Raw genomic sequence first — 18,275 nt, 5'->3', positions numbered from 1 at the left:
TAATCTATTACTGTGTTTTCCGCGGTAGATAACTTAGGGAAAAAAAATTCGGTGGAGGAGGGCTCTAAACCCTGAGAGCTGCAGCCTGTCCGGATGGGTGACCCGTGGAGATCCAACAACAACGACAGCATCGTGAGGCTCGGCACCACGTTTATTTTCTTCCAGCTCGCTGCCTCCATCGGCTTCTAGGGGAAACTCATCTCTGGCTCGGTTTCCCGATCGAGTCCCTCCGCAGCCTACACCTGTTCCGCTCTTCTCCGTCGCCGACATGGTCGGCCGAAGCCATCTTCTAACATTTCCAAATCAAGAAGCCTCCTGATGATTGTGCTTATATATATACTATGTGCCTTCTCTGAATTAGAAGTGCTCTTGTTATAACATATATCTTCTCTGAATTGTTGCCTTTGGCAGGGCTGATCTGCTCCTTGTTCTCTACAGTCAGTTCTGAAGAGGATGTTCCAGGAGGATGGCTGATGCTTTTAAATGCAAATCTTTAGTATCGTTGGAGGATGGCTCTAAGCCTGATGTTGTTGTAGATCAAGTTTCTTCAAACTTCTGGGCCTGATGTACATAGTGTAGTTCTCAAACTGGATAATGTATGGATGTATCATAGAAGTGAGATTATCATGAAATAAATATAGATGTTCTGGAACATGAGATTTTTCTGTATCATTTGCAATTATAGAAAGAGGTATCTGTATTGGAAATAAAATTTTTATACTGGAAGTACAGACTGGTTATCTAAAAAAACTTAACCTGAAATAGTTTAGTACTAACATTAAACTAAACAATTCAGTACTTAAATGCTTGGAGACATTACAGAGCAGTAGAAAGGCATTACATATTTTCAAAATTTGGCATCTCATCAAAATGTAATTTTCTAACCACCGACTGTACTATACATTTTGATCGACTCCAAGTAACGGACTTGTATATCCTTATTGTATATATTATGGATCGTCCACAACAGAAGCATATCTATCTTGGATCAATGGAGGAGCCATGGCTTAAGGCAAGGAGGGGCAAGCGGTGCCTCCGGTGATGTGAGAGAAGAGGCCGGTGGCGGCTCCGGCGACGGAGAGGAGCGGAACAGGCGCACGCTGCGGAGGGACTCGATCCGGAAGCCGAGCCGGAGATGAGTTTTCCCCTAGAAGCCGATGGAGACAGCGAGCTGGAAGAAAATAAACATGGTGCCGAGCCTCACGATGGTGCCATCGGATCTCCACGCGTCACCCATCCGGATGGGGCTGCAGCTCTCTGGGTTTAGAGCTCCTCCACCAAATTTTTCTCCGATAACTTACCCCAACCCATTTCCAAACGAACGCGGTATATGTCCTGTTTCATGCACTAAGCCAGCATTGTTGTGGTTATCTTTGAAGATGAACGAAAGAGATGTCTAGGATTTCTTCTCAACAGCAGAGTAGGTGAGATCTCTTCTGATTTCAAGCTAATGCTCCTCAATCACAGTAATATGTATCGTCCTTTGATACATATTTTAGTCATATATACTAGAGCATCTCTTTTGCTTTATTTGGCTAACTTTGCTGAAATCCTGACGAAGCGCAAGCACCAAGCAGGCGGCAGCGTGGCACGCAGAATTAAGAAAAACAGAGGAGGGTGATGTTTTTACTGTCGATCCAAACTAAGATCGGTGTTACATCTGCTGTAGGTGAAGAAATGCAGATACAGTATGCACCTTTGCTCAGCTGTTCGCAGCAGCTAAACAAGGGCTATGCAACATAATAATTTGCAGTGCTTACCTGCAAGCTAGCCAAAGTATCATCGATCCCTTGCTTGCCTTGATGAGCACCAAAAGAAGCAAGCAAAAGCAAGCCTGGCATCTCGTAGCTAGAGAGACCTTTGCCTGCAGCAAAACTGATATATGCTTATTACATGGTCAGATAAGACTTTACAGTTAATCTCGATCACATTGTGGAACTGTAAGCCTTCAACATCATCAACCACAAGAAAAAAACAGTGCAAATTCAGCACTGCGTGTGGTTGTGGAGGGAGAGGGTGGTGATGATGGAGTCGACGGTGCTGAGCCTTGGCAAGTCCGTGCTGAACGGCGCGGTGGGCTACGCGCAATCAGCCGTCGCCGAGGAGGTGGCGCTGCAGCTGGGCATCCAGCGCGACCACGTCTTCATCCGGGACGAGCTGGAGATGATGCGCTCCTTCCTCATGGCCGCCGATGAGGAGCGAGACGAGCGCAGGGTGGCCAAGACCTGGGTGAAGCAGCTCCGCGACCTGGCCTACGACGTCGAGGACTGCCTCCAGGACATGGCCGTCCGCTCGTCGCGGTGGCGCCACTGCAGCCCGCGCGCGCTGCTGGAGCGCCGCCGCGTGGCCGAGAAGATGAAGGAGCTCCGAGCCAAGGTCGAGGATGTCAGCCAGCGGAGTGTCCGCTACCGGCTCATCGATGCCTCCGCCTCCAAGGTCGCCGCCGACGCCGCAGTGCACCCCACCGTCGCCGGTGCAGGTGCAACGACCATGTCTGAAACCGAAGAGACGAGGCGGCAGCAGGACAGAGCTAAAATGGAACTCATTCGACTGATCAACGCCAGTGACGACAACCCTGGAGTGATCGCAGTGTGGGGATCATCGAGTCCTAGTGCTCTCGATTGCGATGGATCCATTGTCCGAAGGGCATACGAGGATCTCAGGATGAACAACAAGTTCGAGTGCTGTGCATGGATCAAACTGATGAGTCCTTTCAACCAATCAGAGTTTCTGTACGGCATTATCAGGCAATTCTACGTGAATTCTCTTCAACGATCTGCGGAAGCAAAGCAAGTAGCAGCTGGTTTGGTGGACCAAATTCCTCGCAAGAAGGGTGGAGATGCGTTGGTTGATGCATTCAAGGGATCTATGAACGACAAGGGGTTCTTGATTGTCGTGATCACTAACATATCCACCGCGGAAGAGTGGGGTGAGATGAAGAAATGTCTCCCGAGCAATGACACAAGGAGCCGATTAGTAGTGTGCACAGAGCATATTGAAGTTGCAAGGTTGTGTGCACACAGGGAAGGAACACCTCCAGAGCTCAAGAAACTGTCTGATGCTCCGGTTCTCTATGCCTTCTATGGAGCAGGCGGTTCTGCATTTGACCAGGTACCACTGCATCCTACTGTAGGTTATTTCAAAACGAAAATGATCTACTATGTCTTGTGAAAAATAGTAAAAGAACCAAATAATCTCTGGTATTTAGAAATGCATTTTTCCCATGGACCCTTAAAAGGTACAGATCTAGGTACGCACTACTAATTTTGACTTTTGGGAGGTATATATCAGATTGAGCAATTTTGCGTACTTTTTTCTATATAAATTTTGGTATCTCTTAGTACCTTAGGTACTAGAAAATACTAAATTTTATACTACAATTTTAATACCTCTAAGTACCTACTCAAGAACCGTAAAATTGCTCATATTGAAAATAAATATCAAACTAAGCTTCACTTACAACAAGTTTAATAGTAAAACCAACTTACTGGCTATAAGATTATATTAAACTCAACAAATATAATAGATTGGTTATAAGGTTGGCTATAATTTTCATCTTCTAATATATTTATCTGGCCTTTGCAATTAGTGCATTTTTCTAAGTATATGTATGACTAACTTTTGCATAGGGGCCAATCTCACTTTTTTTTTTCATTCTCTTCCACTGCGTCAGCTTATAAACAACTTATAATCTACTATAGTATACTTGCTCTATGGCTGCGGTAAACGGAGAGGTTAATTAGCTGAGATATTCGTTGGCACATAAAACGAGATGACGCATTATTATGTGACTAATCGAGTATTTAGTATTGTAAACATAAAAATATATGTGTTTGAAAGTTTAGAGTAATTTCTACGTACAATTTTTTTTTTTGCAAAATATGTGCTCTCTCTATCTCAAAATACAAAATAAAAGACAAGGACTGCATATTAGAGATATGCATATTGACCAAATATAAGAGTTTTTCCATAACCTACAAGGCATTTTGCATCCCAATAATATTTATTTTTAACATTAACTTAAGATATTTCTGAATTGTGTTTATGTTAACACCGAAATTTGGTAAATTTTCGTATTGGATTCAGATAAGAAAAGGTACAATCGCCGATAGAAATTTTTATCCGGAAGAGTTCGAATTCAACAGGCAATCGTGAAGACCAAGGCTTGGCGACGTAATTTTATCTACTAGTTAGAGTTAGTTAAAATTTTATCTCTAAGAGATTAGAGTCCGATCGGGACTTGTGTGTTAGAGATAGAATCTATCTATGAGTTTGTTATTTTTTTTATCTATTAGGAGTTGTATGTCGTGTCCAGCATGGCCTAGCCCCACCTGAGGGTATAAATATGTATGCCTCGGGTCATCGTAAATTATCTACACATCAATTAGATCAACTTCTTTCGGCGCATCGCCACCCTCTTGTCCGAGGTTTCAACTCCGGCGAAACTTGGCACCTGACGCGGGGCTGCATCGCTTCGATCTCCAGCGGAGGTGTAAGTCCATCGTTTCGCCGGGCCACGGCAATCGTTCGGCTAGATTAGAACTGTCTCGGTTTGGTCTGATCTTCTAATCTAGTTGTGCGATTGCTAGTTATCGTATCAGTTTCAACTTAGATCACTTTCGTGTTTTGAGTTGATCTGGTCGACCACTTTGGGCGATTTATGTTGGTTTGATATTCGCTATTTAACAAATTTAATCTAGTACTGTCTCGGTTAGGTCCGATCTAGTAGAGATTGCGCTTGTCAGATGGTTCATATCAGATTGATATATTTTACTCATTGTTTTATCGGAGTACCAGCCGATAAGTTACCAGTCATCTGCTCAGTGGCTTGATAGCAATCTAGATTTGTTTAGTATCTATTCTAACATTGCCAGGTTTAATCTTGAACTGTCTCGGTTGGTTCCGATCTTCTATGGTTATTCTTAGCAATCTGGGCTAGGTATTTTATAGATCTTGGTTGTTTGTCCGCCCTCTATAGCCGATGATTTTTGCCGATCTATATGCTTATCATATTTACATCAATAGAGTAGCCAATTGCTTCACTGCATTATTTCTATACCAATCGGCTTGATTTAGTTAGATCGGCAGTTATTTATGTTGCATCGGCTTATGAAAATTACATGTAAATTGGTTTTAGCCGATCGTAACATATGATTCATTGTCTATTCCAAGTAATTTATCGGTTTATTTATTAGCCTTATCGATCTTCATGTTTCTTATAATCACATCGTCTCAACTGCATATTGTCTTGGTTAAGTCCAATCTCTGCACATCTAGTTCGATCTGGTTATAGGGGTTTGTCCGATCGACTAAGATTAATAAGTGACTTGGCAGGTTATGTTGGTCTAATATTTATTACAAGTTTATTTCGATCAAGTCTAATTGGAATTTAAAATTTTTAAATCAATGCGAGAATTTATATCTTTTATCATTTTTTGTGGGAATTTTAACTGCTTTATAGTATTTTTATTCTTAATTTAAAATATTTCTGTATGGTACTGCTACATGAATTATTTTCTCCATGGTATTTATTTTTGAAAAAAACAGATATTTCTAAATTATACTTCCAGTTTTATCAGGATCTAACGCGCTTACTCGGATCAAATATAGAAAACTATATTGAAAACAATGAAGCATAAGTTATAAATGAAGTAAACCAGGTTATTCCCACAGGCATTAGAAAATAGTTGGTCTATCATAATAGGAGCTTGCAAATTGAATATTATATAAAAACACTTTAGATACACAGTAAATCGTGATCTAGAATAATAGATAACCCTCCCTAGTTGGATAGTCTCAATAGGAAAAGGTGTGGTATATTGTATACATAGTATTGTGTACGTAGAATCAACCAATTCAATGCTTTAACCATCGATGTACTCATTTACGTACTCATCTCCTGGCTTCGGCCGCGTAAGTGTAGCAATGCTACCATTAACAGACTTGCCCAGTTGATCTTGTTCGAGATGATGACTTTTAACTTAGGCTTCTTGACATGCCAATGTCCTACGTAGATAGCAGTGGCTTCTTCAAGACTTGATCAGTTGATCTTGTTCGAGGCGATGGCTTTTAACTTAGACTTCTTCACATGCCAATGTCCTACGTAGATAGCAGTGGCTTCTCCAAGACTTGATCAGTTGATCTTGTTCGAGATGTTTTAACCATCGAATGTACTCATCTCCTGGCTTTAGCCACCTAAGTGTAGTAATGCTGCCATTAGCAGACTTGCCTAGCGATTCCTCTTTCTATGGTAGTCGTCTTGGCCAGTTGATCTTGTTCGAGACAATGACTTTTAACTTAGGCTTCTTAACATGACAATGTCCTATGTAGATTGCAGTGGCTTCTTCAAGACATGATTAACATACATGTAGATTAGCTTGGAGCTTAGAGACTCCACTCCAAAGTCATTATGTAGATTTTGCCAACATAATTGTTGATGAACAATGGATTGACAACTTGGTACTGACTCATATCGTTTTTATAGAATAACAAATTGGTTAAGCATGACATCATGACCAATTTGATCCGGTCAAATACTTCGTGGGAGGCTGGCCTAGGACATGGACTTGGTTGACGCTATACAATGTGGCTAGGAAGAGGAGGGCCTAGAGTGGCTTGATACTTGGTTTTACAGATTGGCCCTGACGTGCTCTCTGACATGCCTATGTCTTGGTTATGAAAAAGCCTCGTAGTGAAACCCCTTTGACGAACCGTTGAATTTGGACAAAAACAGTGGCATAGAGTAGATTATCTTGATAAATAAATATGATTTACTTATCGTCATTACTACTTTTTATCCATATTGTTATGTATCTGCATAAAATCTATTTTTAAATTTCAAATGAAAGCATAATTTGTGTCATCACAAAATAAAAATGTTAAATTTGTGAGTTCTTAGATGCCTAGTGGTTTGAAAAACAACAGTGACTTGACAAACAGATTAACCTACACAAACTTGTATCTACTACGGGCATAATAGGTACATTTTAAAAAAAAACAGAACCTTAACTGCACATTATACAGTACCCTTCAATTCTGGGATAATCTATTTAGAATGCATAGACTCTGCCAATTTTGTGGATTTGTTCATACTCCCTTCCTACTTAAAGCTATTTCTTTCATGGATTCAGTAATATTGTCACAAGACCTATTATTCCTTTGAGATCCGAACTATACTTGCCAAACAATGCCTTAAGAATGAATTTACAACAGAGGATTGATTTAAGAAATGAATTTAGAAGTTTTAGACACGACATAAACACTGTATTTAGAGAAAGAAAGCCAATTAACTAATTGTGATTCTCTTGTGTGTAGAACTCTCAAGGTCGAACAAACTCAGCGGGGCCAAGTTCTAGCTCACATCACACCACCACTAGTGGTAACAACTCCTCCATGGATAGTACAAAGCTCACCGATGTCGAGACAATGGTGGCAACATTGGAGGAGTCTCAGCTCATTGGTCGGGTGAAAGAAAAATCTGACATTATGAAGCTAATTACGAATCAAGCTAGCCATCAACGATCTCATGTGGTCTCCATATGGGGAATGGGTGGCCTCGGAAAAACCACTCTGGTTCAAGACATATACCGAAGTCCAGAGATTGGCAGAATTTTTGATAAGCGTGCTTGCATCACGGTCATGCGTCCTTTCAACTCTGGCAAACTCGTTGAGAGCATAGCTAAGCAGTTTGGAGATGAGAATGAGAAAGACTTGGCCAAACTCTTAGAAGGCAGCAAGAGATATTTGGTCGTTCTGGATGATCTATGGTCTACCAAAGAGTGGGATGATATGATGTTGTGCCTGCCCAGTCCCAGTACAGTAGCAAGATGCATCATAGTTACCACGAGGGAAGAGAATATTGCTATGCACTGTTCAGAGGAAAGAAACATATACAAGCTTAGCGGTCTCAAGCACGATCAAGCACGTCATCTCTTCACAAAGAAGGTACTCAAGTTATAGTTTTGTTCGGTATTGCACATCGAACACCTTTAACGAGTTTTACTCCCATCATTCCTTTTGTATCTCGAGATATCGGTACCTTGAGATACCAAATCGTATGTGCACTGTTGGATCTAACAATCATAAACGATTTGGTACCACGAGGTACAAAAGGAAGGATGGGAGTAAAACTCTTACTTAACACAATTATTAGCGAGTACCATTGCATTACAATGCAAGAATTTTGTCTTTTTTATGGAAAAGTGAAATGGTATATTTGTAAACAAAAAATAATTTATAAATAAAACTTTTTATAAAGAGGTTTTCTCCGGTCCAACAAAAAGTATCTCAAGATACCGGTACCTCAAGTACCAAATTATTTCTCACCATTCGATCTAGTTGAGAAGGATGTGCATTGTTAGATCCAACGATCAGAAACGATTTAGTACCACGAGGTACCGGTACATCGAGATACCTTTTGTTACTTTTTGTTAGACTGTAAAATTGCTATTTCATAAATATGTTCTTAACGATCTAAAAAGAAAGAATACAAAACAAATTACGATGAAAAAAATCCCCAAAATCAATTTCATATTTAAGGTTGAAAAATCAAATTTTGACTTATAAACATAAGCAAAAGCAAAAATATGAGGTTTTATGTTCTTACCAATGGTTTTAACTTTTACTGTGATTTTAACCCTTTCTTTTCAAACTTTGCGATTTACTGGTTTTACCTTCGTTGTTTTGAACTGCAGTTGTGCTTGCTCTATTCCGTTAATAGGACTTAACAGTGTCAAAATAATATTTCTAACTTTTTTATTTTTATTTTAAAAAATAGACCGCCGTAATATTTATTTTCTAAATCTAAATCTTTTGACCATATTAGTCTATGTGTCGTAGCCAAATGATACTAGTGTTATTTGATCACATCGGACGGGGTGATGTGGTTAAAAAGGTTCAGATTTAGATATAAGTTTTAAATGTTAAAAATAAAAAGGCTCAAGACATTTAAAAAAACCCTCTAAATAGGGGAAAACATGACATTTTTTTTAGAGAAGGCTATTTTTATCCGGTCTCTATATCCAACCGGATATACGCAGCCATTTTTTTAATTCAGAAACTTAGCCCAAGTAGGAGAATTAGCCTCTCAAATACCCAATGATTTAAACCCAAGACCTTGGGTGCTACTTAGGTATTGCAATCACTAGGCTACTTGCTCTTTCACTAAATTTTGTTACATGATAGATGAAAAACATGATTCATCAAAGAAATCTAGCTCCAAGCATTTGGAAGTCAACAGTTGTTCACAAAGTGGAAGAGATTGAGAATTCATTAACGACGTAGTATGTCCGCACACTTGTATTATATTTTACAGTACTAAAAAATTTTAAACTATCCCAATTTCAGGTGTTTAAGGAGAAAACGAATTTGGATGAACAATATCCTGAATTAGTTGAACAAGCTAATTTGATCTTGAAGAAGTGTGATGGGCTTCCCCTTGCAATAGTTACGATAGGTGGCTTCTTGGCAAGCCAACCAAAAACAGTTTCGATATGGAGGAAATTGAATGAGCATATTAGTGCTGACCTGGAGATGAACCCAAAGCTTAAGATGATAAAAGCTATCCTTGTTAGAAGCTTTGATGGTTTACCCTATCATCTTAAGGCTTGTTTCTTGTATTTGTCCATCTTCCCTGAGGACCACAAGATTAGTCGGAAACGTTTGATGCAGCGGTGGGTTGCTGAGGGTTACACATGGGAGGCTCATGGCAAACCTGCAGAAGAAACATCTCATGACATCTTTAAGGAGCTCATAAGTAGGAGCATGATCTTACCAGCTCAACAATCAATTAGAAGAGGAGGTGAAATTATTGGCTATTGCCAACTACACGATCTAATGCGCGAAATCAGCATCACAAAGTCAGTGGAAGAAAACCTTGTGTTTAGGCTAGAGGAAGGTTGCAGCTCAAGATCACAGGGCACAACACGGCACCTTGCCATCAGCAGTAACTGGAAGGGAGACAAACATGACTTTGAGAGCATGGTAGACCTACCCCGTGTAAGATCAGTAACAGTGTTTGGGAGATGGAAGCCATTTTTCATTTCTGAAAAGATGAGGATGTTGCGAGTTCTCGACTTGGAAGACACGACAGATGTAGCCGCTCATCACCTTGAACACATTGGGAAGCTTATTCACCTGAAGTACATCTCTTTAAGGGGATGTTTCAACATTTGTCACTTGCCAGATTCATTGTGTGAGTTGAGGCAACTTGAGACACTGGACATCAGATGCACGAGAATAGCGATACTGCCAAAAACCATCGTGAAGCTTCGGAAGTTAAAATATCTTCATGCCAGTGTACCTATCCCCGTGAGTAAGAATAGTCCGTACCGGTGCAACATGCCATTGCTTTGTCGAGCTTGTTGTGTGCCTTGTTTAGATGGACCCACCATCAACAGGCATGATGCATGCAACTATATTTGTTGCATCCAGCCCCGTGTCATCGTGATGGACTTGGATACTAGTTGCCCTACGCTGCCAAGAGGGAGCAGGAAACTAAAAGGCCTGCACTCACTCCGGCATGTCCACCTCGCATGGGGGAATGTTGTTATAAAGGAGATAGAGAAGCTCACCCAGTTGCGCAAGTTAGGCGTGACGGGCATCAACAGGAAGAACGGTCCGGCCTTCTGCTCGGCCATTTCCAAGCTCGGTAGGCTGGAGTCACTGTCGGTGCTTGGAAGTTTGAATCTAAGCCTGCGCGGATGTTTGGAGTACAGAGGCACATCGTCAACCTCCCCTTCTCCTCCGGAGAACCTACAGAGCCTCAGGCTCATAGGACAACTGGGCAAACTGTCGCAGTGGATCGGGAAGCTCCAAAATCTGATGAAGCTGAGACTAGAGGAGACCGCACTGGAGGATGCCGATGCCGCCATCCAAGTCCTTGGGGCGCTGCCAAGCCTAGCCATCCTGCGCCTGCAGGATGGCTGGTTCAAGGGCGGGGTCCGCCTCAACTTCCGGCAGGAGGAGGCCACCGCAATATTGTTCCCGAGCCTCAGGGTGTTGGACCTCCATTTCGTACCAGGATCGAGAAGTGGCCTCCTCGAATCAGTGCAGTTTGGAGGAGGCGCAACTCCCAAGCTTGAGCAGTTGCGGTTTACATATAAACCTGACTTATGCGACATTGGATTGTTGTCGGGGCTAGAAGAGCTCCAAAGCCTCGAGGAATTCATGCTGAGCGGCACCTACAACAGCAGAATGCACAAGGACAGATTTGTGGAAGACGTGCAGAAGCAGCTTGCCAACCACCCAAACACAATCATGCGGGATTTTTGCCGTCCTATATCTAAAGACACCTATAATTTTAATATAAATTTTTAGTACTTTAAAATACAATATATCTTAAGATAATGTATCTTAAGGTATTTTTTAAACACGGTCAAAAAGCTCCAAACAAACCCCTTCTCGAGAGGTGCGACCGTTAATTGCTTATTGCAAGGAAACTAGGTCGTACGACTGATTGGATACGAACTGATCAATTTGTTCGAGTGACACCGACCGATCGACTGTGTACATATATGCCCATGTAATCTTCCAGCTGTAACTTAATCATCTTTGTTTACAGGTCTGAATGTTCTAGTTCAGTCACTCAATCGTATTACTGCTGCTTGCAGCATTTAATTGAGTACTAGTAGATTTAATTTCCTTTGGAAACGAAGAATCTTGTCCTAATATAAGCGAGCACTGATCTAGTTTTGTTGTGTCCAGTCTCTTTTATTTACTGTATAACTATTTGTTTCCGACTTGCGTATTCTACAAACTGCTGTCCGCCCATCTGAATATTTTTGGATTGCTCTGTTTTCTAGACTCCTAGCTGTTCATCTCTCTACTGCTCTCTTTCTCAATTCAATATTTTGAGCAATTAATCTGCAGTTCTAGCTCAAAGTAATTGGATTGCTATGCTCTGCTAAATCATCTGATGATATTAACTAAAATATAATCGCTCAATTCCAGTAAGGATGTCATTATAATTTCCCTATTCAAGATATACCACTGCACAACCCTTCGGTGCATTTAGAAAAAAAATTTAGATCAAACTGCCCCCATACTTACAATAGTCTTTCCAAGAGTGTTGTGAACAGCATAGAGGACAATATGGCCAATTTATTTAAAAAGTGCACCGAACGAGTCCGCAGTGGACATATCTCAAATAGTTGAGAAAATATAATAGCATCATTCTAATTAGTTGAGAAAATATAATAGCCCCATTCTAATTAGTTAGATACTAATGATATTTTTCAAAACATGCAAATTTATAATGGTACGAATCCAATTAACCCTTACCAGAATGACAGTATAATCTGAGAATGCACAGGCTGATATCCACTATCTGGTTGGCTTTGCGGTATCCACTCCCCTGTGGGTCTTGGAGTAAGACCTCCATGCGTATGGTTCTGCGAGGGATTGAAGGTGCCCCACCAGTGAGACTCACTCACCATCAGCTAGGATCCAAGGAAATGGGGTAAAGCCCTCCCGAAACAACCTGTATGGCCAGTGAACACGCCCAGAAACAGCCTCACTATCCAAGGAATTGCTCCTGGTCACAGATCCAGATCCAAGTCCAGGATGAGCAAAGTCATGGTGCCCTCCAACCTCAGCTGAGGAGGTTGCCGCGATGAAAGATGTAATCGTTAGAGCCCTTGGCCTCGACCATAATGTCAAATAATCGAACTTCAATCTTACGAGTGTTAAAAAATCAAATCTCTCTTCTAGATGTAGGGGGGAACATTGACCATTGATACATATATCCCCTTGCACCATGACCATTACAGCTGACACGGACCCTAATGGTATAACCATATTGCTTCCGTTGCGACTTGCGAGGTATAGACCTGTAGCATTAACTATTGCAAGAGGTCAGTAAGGCGTGATAAAACAGAAACTGAATCATAGCAATGAGTTGCATCGTGAAGCTATCTTCTGAAGTAATTATGTATCCTTTAAAATAGACTGTGGAAATCATCAGGGCATCAGGCAGACCAAAAATTCTGGTTTAGCGTGTTATATGCAAGTACTTAGGTTATTCTTGGTCATCAGGCACTACACAAGCAGTGTACTGATACATCTATTCTTTTGAACATAAAAGGGTAAATCTGTACAGAATGCAGAAATAACAAGTCAAATTATGTCCCATAATGTATACCTGTGCACTGGTGGATGATGATGTGCATATGGTCTGGATCTCTGTTGGCTGTTGCTGTCATATCTCGGTAATCCTAAACCAAATGGAGCTATAGAATGATCAGGATTGCCAGACACAGGAAAATTGCTCAGATATCGGTGGTCATTGTCATGATTCTTGACTCTGTTGCATGGAAAACTTGTGCATTGCTCATGTCAGGGGCTGCATGGCCTCCCAACTCCCAAGCCCATTGGATGCCGATGAAATGAACTGTTTTCAGCACCAGAGCGAGAACTAGAAGGGACATGCACAGGATGGAGAAAACCACGCACTGCAAGATATGGGCAAACAAGTGAACTGCTAGCCAGCCGCATTTTGAATGATCTCCGACTGTGTGATCTTGATGGAAGGAAAAAAAAAAAGGAAATGAATAGATTGAAACTAAAGAAGTTAATAAATGTCTAGGCGACATACTTACAAGAAGTCAATTCAGCTTCACCCTCCCTGCAAATAAAGTGGCAACTAAATTCAGAGCTTGAGATTTTAAAATATATTTTATTTAGAAGAACTAAGATTCCGAGCAGTATCATCACAGATCAAACAACATAGATCTTATAACACAGAAACTAGGTAAATTCCTACTAGCTAGGGATAAGCACAAATACGATGGACTTGACAAATATTCTGATATTGCGCTGTCACTTCATTAAAGAAAAACAAGGCCCAAATTTATCAGCTGAGAACAAAATCTGGAAGATCATTACCACAACGATTCCTCTTTTTTCTTTTCTCTATGATTGTTTATGTGTCTGTGTGCAGCTGGGCAGGAAGCAAGATGCATCAAGCTAGCCAACATAAGTTTGCGGCAAATCAAATCCATGCTTAAAATTAAATTACTGATTCACTAACGCTGCAGGCCCCCTTGTGTGCTCACTCAAATGCGTGTGATTGCTCTACATTCCACTCTATCATCCTCCGAACACCCACATCTGCAACTCCTCGCGATTCAAACACACCACAGGCGATCGCCCTGTCCACGGATCAATTTCCTACCCACCCAAAATTCCACATGTATGAACGGTCGACCAGCCAAGCCATCACGTTTTCCCACAGATCCGGGTCCACAGGTCCAAAACGAGCGCACCTTAGAGCAAGGCTAATAATATAACCAACAAGCTGGCTATAAGGCTTTTTTAGTCTTCTTATAACCCAATCATATAATGGTTAGCTCTTCATCTTTAATGCAGGATTCACATGTCTCTCACATGGTGTTTTGGTTTTTTATCTGAGCTGGCTTCTGACTATAATCTTATAGCCAGCTTCTCCTCTCTCTCTTTTCTTCTCTCTTCCACATCAGCATCTAACTGGTTTATAGCCTGCTATTATACTTGCTCTTGCTCTTATGCCATTCCCATGAATGCACACACTCGAGGAGAAAATCTGACCTAGGTGGAACTCGTGCCCGCATTACAGCCTGGTGACGGGCTGCCCCCCCCCCCCCCCCACCCCGGGCACCACCGGATCCATGCAGACGGAGCACGACGCGGCTCCTCCTCCCGCGCTGGCCGCCTACTGGGGAGGAGCTCGTGGAGGAGAGAGAGGGGAGCGGGGAGGGTGGTTTGTGCTAGAATTTTGACATTTTAATCCTTTTGAAAATTTATTTTACAAATAGACTCCTGAAAAAACTTATTGCACAAATGAACTTTTTTGACCGCGCCAATGTCATTGACGCCTTGCTCCTGCCACACGAACATAACATTATCATTTAGAGGACGCTATACCACGACGGCGCCAATGATATTGGCGCGGTCAAAAAGCTAAGTTTTTTAGGGGTCTATTTATAAAATAAGTTTTTTAAATGGACTAAAATGTGAAAATTGCTGGTGGTTTGTGTGTCCAAACGAAGGGAAATATGGAAGAAAATGACGGTAATTAAAATGGGTAATGGTGTGGCTATCTATCTATCTAATCCATCTCTCTTTTTTATGCTCCATTAAGAGAGTGTAATTTTTGCTATTTTGCCATGTGTTTGTTGTGTTTATGTCGTGTTTTGCGAGGAGTTGTTTTTTGGGGATGGATGTGCTTAGTCGTTAGGCAACTTGTGTTGGTAATAAACACAGCTTTTATTTTTAGGTTGTGTAAACAGGATGTGAGGATCAAAGGTAGTATCAAATGGAGTAATATTTCTTTTTTAAGATTATCTTCGGTGCAGTAGTTGTTGTTATCGTATAAAATACATGATGGACCAAATGATTCGGAGCTATTTTTTTACTTTGCACCGTCATCTTTTGTCTTTTGCTCATGCTTATAAGCTAAATTTTAAACTTTTAGTTTTAAATTTAGAATTGATTTTAAGGTTTTTTATTATAGTTTATTTTCCAACTTTGGTTTTTAGATCATGTATGTAAAAGTTTTATTCATAGATTATTTTCCGTTTGTAAATATGTCGTTTGATTTCTTTTTTTATTTTAAAACCATAAAGATGACCCCTCAATCTTAGGATTAGTTTTGGTGGTTTTGCTTGGTCAAATTCCTTTATTGTTTGGTTTTAATGAATATTAACCAGACAAGTAAAATGTAGTTTAAACTATACACCAGTTAAGAAAAATAGGGTGAAGATGTTGGCAATGCACAGCCACCCGTCCATAGAAAGTGTAATAGAGCGCTCTACACTGTACCCCCTCTTTTGGATATATGATCTGGTCGTCAAATTTCCTTTGAATTTATAAAACTTAATTCTGTACACAGTAAACTAAATTAACTTTAATTCCTGATATACCTCCATTCGGTGTTACAATTCAGGACATGCAACAAAGAGGATTTGAAAAGTTGTACTACAGCCTAATAACAATCAATTTGCTTCAAGCCAAATTAAAATTCCCAATGTGAAGCAAAAACAAAAATCACCCTGAAATTAATTTCAGATATGAAAAAAAATTATCTTCAGGGTAATTAATTGATGGATTAATCCACCATCACCGACGGGTAAACTTAAAGCTCCGGCGGTTGGCGGCCATGCGGCTGCGGACTCGCCGGATGAACATGTCGGCGGCGTGGTCGATCTCCTCCTCCATGTTGAACTCCTCCCCCTCCCCCTCGCGCCGCCTCCTGATCACCTCCATCACCGACGACGACGCCTCCTCGCGCAGCTCCTCGTCGACGTCCTCGTCGCCGCCGCCGCCGTCGTCGTCGTCGTCGAACAGCGAGTGCGTCCAGTCGGGGTAGCGGCCGTCGGCGTCGTCGTCGTCGACTTCTTCGAACAAGCTGGCCAGCTCGGAGAGCCCGACGTCGTCGTCGTCGGCCTCGTCGCCAGCCGGCGCCGTGAGGGGAGCCTCGCCGCGGCCGTCGGCGCTCTCCCTGCTGTTGCTGCCCGGCATGAGCGCGCCGCGCAGGTGGTGCGAGATCGCGCCGACCACCGCCGTCCTCCGGCGGAGCGAGGCGAGGAAGAGGAGCCTTGCCCTGAGCACGCTAGCCTTCCCCCTCAGCGCCCCCACCGCCTTCCTCAAGAACTCGGCCACCTTTCTCATCTTCTTCATGGCTCAGATCAGAGCTAATTAGCCACACTTTGATGCCAAAATGCAGCAAACAAAATAGAGGAGAAAGACAACAAAAGTGTTCTACAGATCAGGAGACAAGAAATCGATCACTAATCAGCTTGAGATCGATGTAGCATCACTGTGCTGAACTGAACTGTACTTTTGCATGGATGGATGAGACAGCAAAGAGGTGTTCAGGTTCAGAGACATGTGCCTTGTCCTAAGGGCACATGAGTTCATTTATAGAGGAGAGTAAGAGTCAAGGAGAAGGATTAGTGTGCATGAAACCTGTCATTAAGCAGTCCAAAACTTGAGATTAAGAAAGGAAATGCAGCTTAATCAGGTTCTTTTTGAATTAGGTGCTGAGAAGCTTTGGATTTTGGAGATGGAGATAAAGCAAAAGGCCCAACATACCAAATAGAGAAGCATTATTGTTACATTGAACTTTTGACAACAAAAGGTAAGGACACCTATCCCCATGATCTCATATTATCTATACTGTTGACCATATTGCAATTCAATCAAATTGATACTGCTGATTTAATTACTTAAAGCCAAAGGATGCGTATGAATACTAATCCACTAAGCAGAGGCCCAGTTGATTAACAAATTAATGATGGTGTGTTTCATTGTAATTCATGCCAAGATAAGAAGCCAGCTTTCGTTTTGCTTTGTGCTGTGATTAAGCATGTTATGGAAATAGACGCATAACCGAGAAACATATTTAACGTGGAAAATCCTTACGGAAAAAAATCACCGGCGCCAACCGGCAATAACCACTATGAGGTAATGATTACAATAGTAGGGGAATACACCAGGTCGTCGCACCCTTCCCGTGCAGCTTACAAGGGATATATATAAGGGGAAATCAAGGAGTCCTAATAGAAATAGGCTAACATAATCCTATTAGGAAACTAATCCTACTCCTACTTCAAATAGGAAACGGTTAGGAGAAACCTAGTAGAAAATTAGTAATATAATCCAAATACATTACAGATAATAATTCGGATCATTTCTCTACAATCTCCACCTTGAGACGAATTCCCTTGTAGCATAAAAATTAAAATCACCAGGAACCTCATGTAGATAAAATTACCTTGCGGCAAATAGTCTTTTGGGCTATAATAAGCACAAACCAAACTTGAGGACAACGAGAACCTCGCTTGCTTTGAACAGAAGCAGTGAACCATACTCCAAACTCGTAATGGAAATAACACCCTAAACATGTTGGTATAAATTGGTGGAACCCAACAAAGATACGAACCAAAACGAAGTACTTGAATCTCCTAATAAATCTCATGAAAAACTGGTCATGTGCTTATAGCAGTTCCTCTGAAATCACGTGATCAAAACAAGAGCATTGAATAATACTTCAAAACTTGCCATAGGATCAAATCCTGAAATTGTTGGTATAAATTGGGGGAACCCAACAAAATAGCAAAACGAAGTATTGAAATCTCCTGGTAGATTTGATTAAAGTGACAAACGGGAACAACCAAAATCTTCTCGGTGAATTGTTTTTCCCTTCCAAACACTAGCTTGTAGAAGAAAACTTTCATCCGAACCTGACATATGCTGAAATTGATCTTGCCATGAAACTTCTCAATGTCTATTTTTGGTAG

The 18,275-nt window shown here is 41.4% G+C and overlaps 2 protein-coding genes and 1 pseudogene across 2 annotated transcripts; 1 reads left to right on the top strand and 2 right to left on the bottom strand.

Moving 5' to 3' along the window:
• Window positions 1–2,025: 2,025 nt before the first annotated feature.
• LOC102715139 (disease resistance protein Pik-2-like) lies at window positions 2,026–11,616 on the top strand. The gene is made up of 5 exons (XM_040527190.1): window positions 2,026–3,099; window positions 6,610–6,625; window positions 7,340–7,944; window positions 9,346–11,272; window positions 11,561–11,616. Exons 1-5 carry the CDS (start codon window positions 2,026–2,028, stop codon window positions 11,614–11,616), a joined length of 3,678 nt encoding a protein of 1,225 aa, XP_040383124.1.
• Window positions 11,617–12,275: 659 nt separating this feature from the next.
• On the bottom strand, window positions 12,276–15,902 carry LOC102714856 (annotated as a pseudogene).
• On the bottom strand, window positions 15,827–16,843 carry LOC102714582. Its single transcript, XM_006660273.3, has one exon. The coding sequence runs from the start codon at window positions 16,651–16,653 to the stop codon at window positions 16,093–16,095; it is 561 nt and encodes a 186-aa protein (XP_006660336.1). The 5' UTR covers window positions 16,654–16,843; the 3' UTR covers window positions 15,827–16,092.
• Between the last annotated feature and the right edge of the window lie 1,432 nt (window positions 16,844–18,275).

This window comes from Oryza brachyantha, chromosome 8 (genome assembly GCF_000231095.2).
Source record: "Oryza brachyantha chromosome 8, ObraRS2, whole genome shotgun sequence".
NCBI classification, from domain to species: domain Eukaryota; kingdom Viridiplantae; phylum Streptophyta; class Magnoliopsida; order Poales; family Poaceae; genus Oryza; species Oryza brachyantha.
This window is presented reverse-complemented; position numbering and strand designations above follow the sequence as displayed.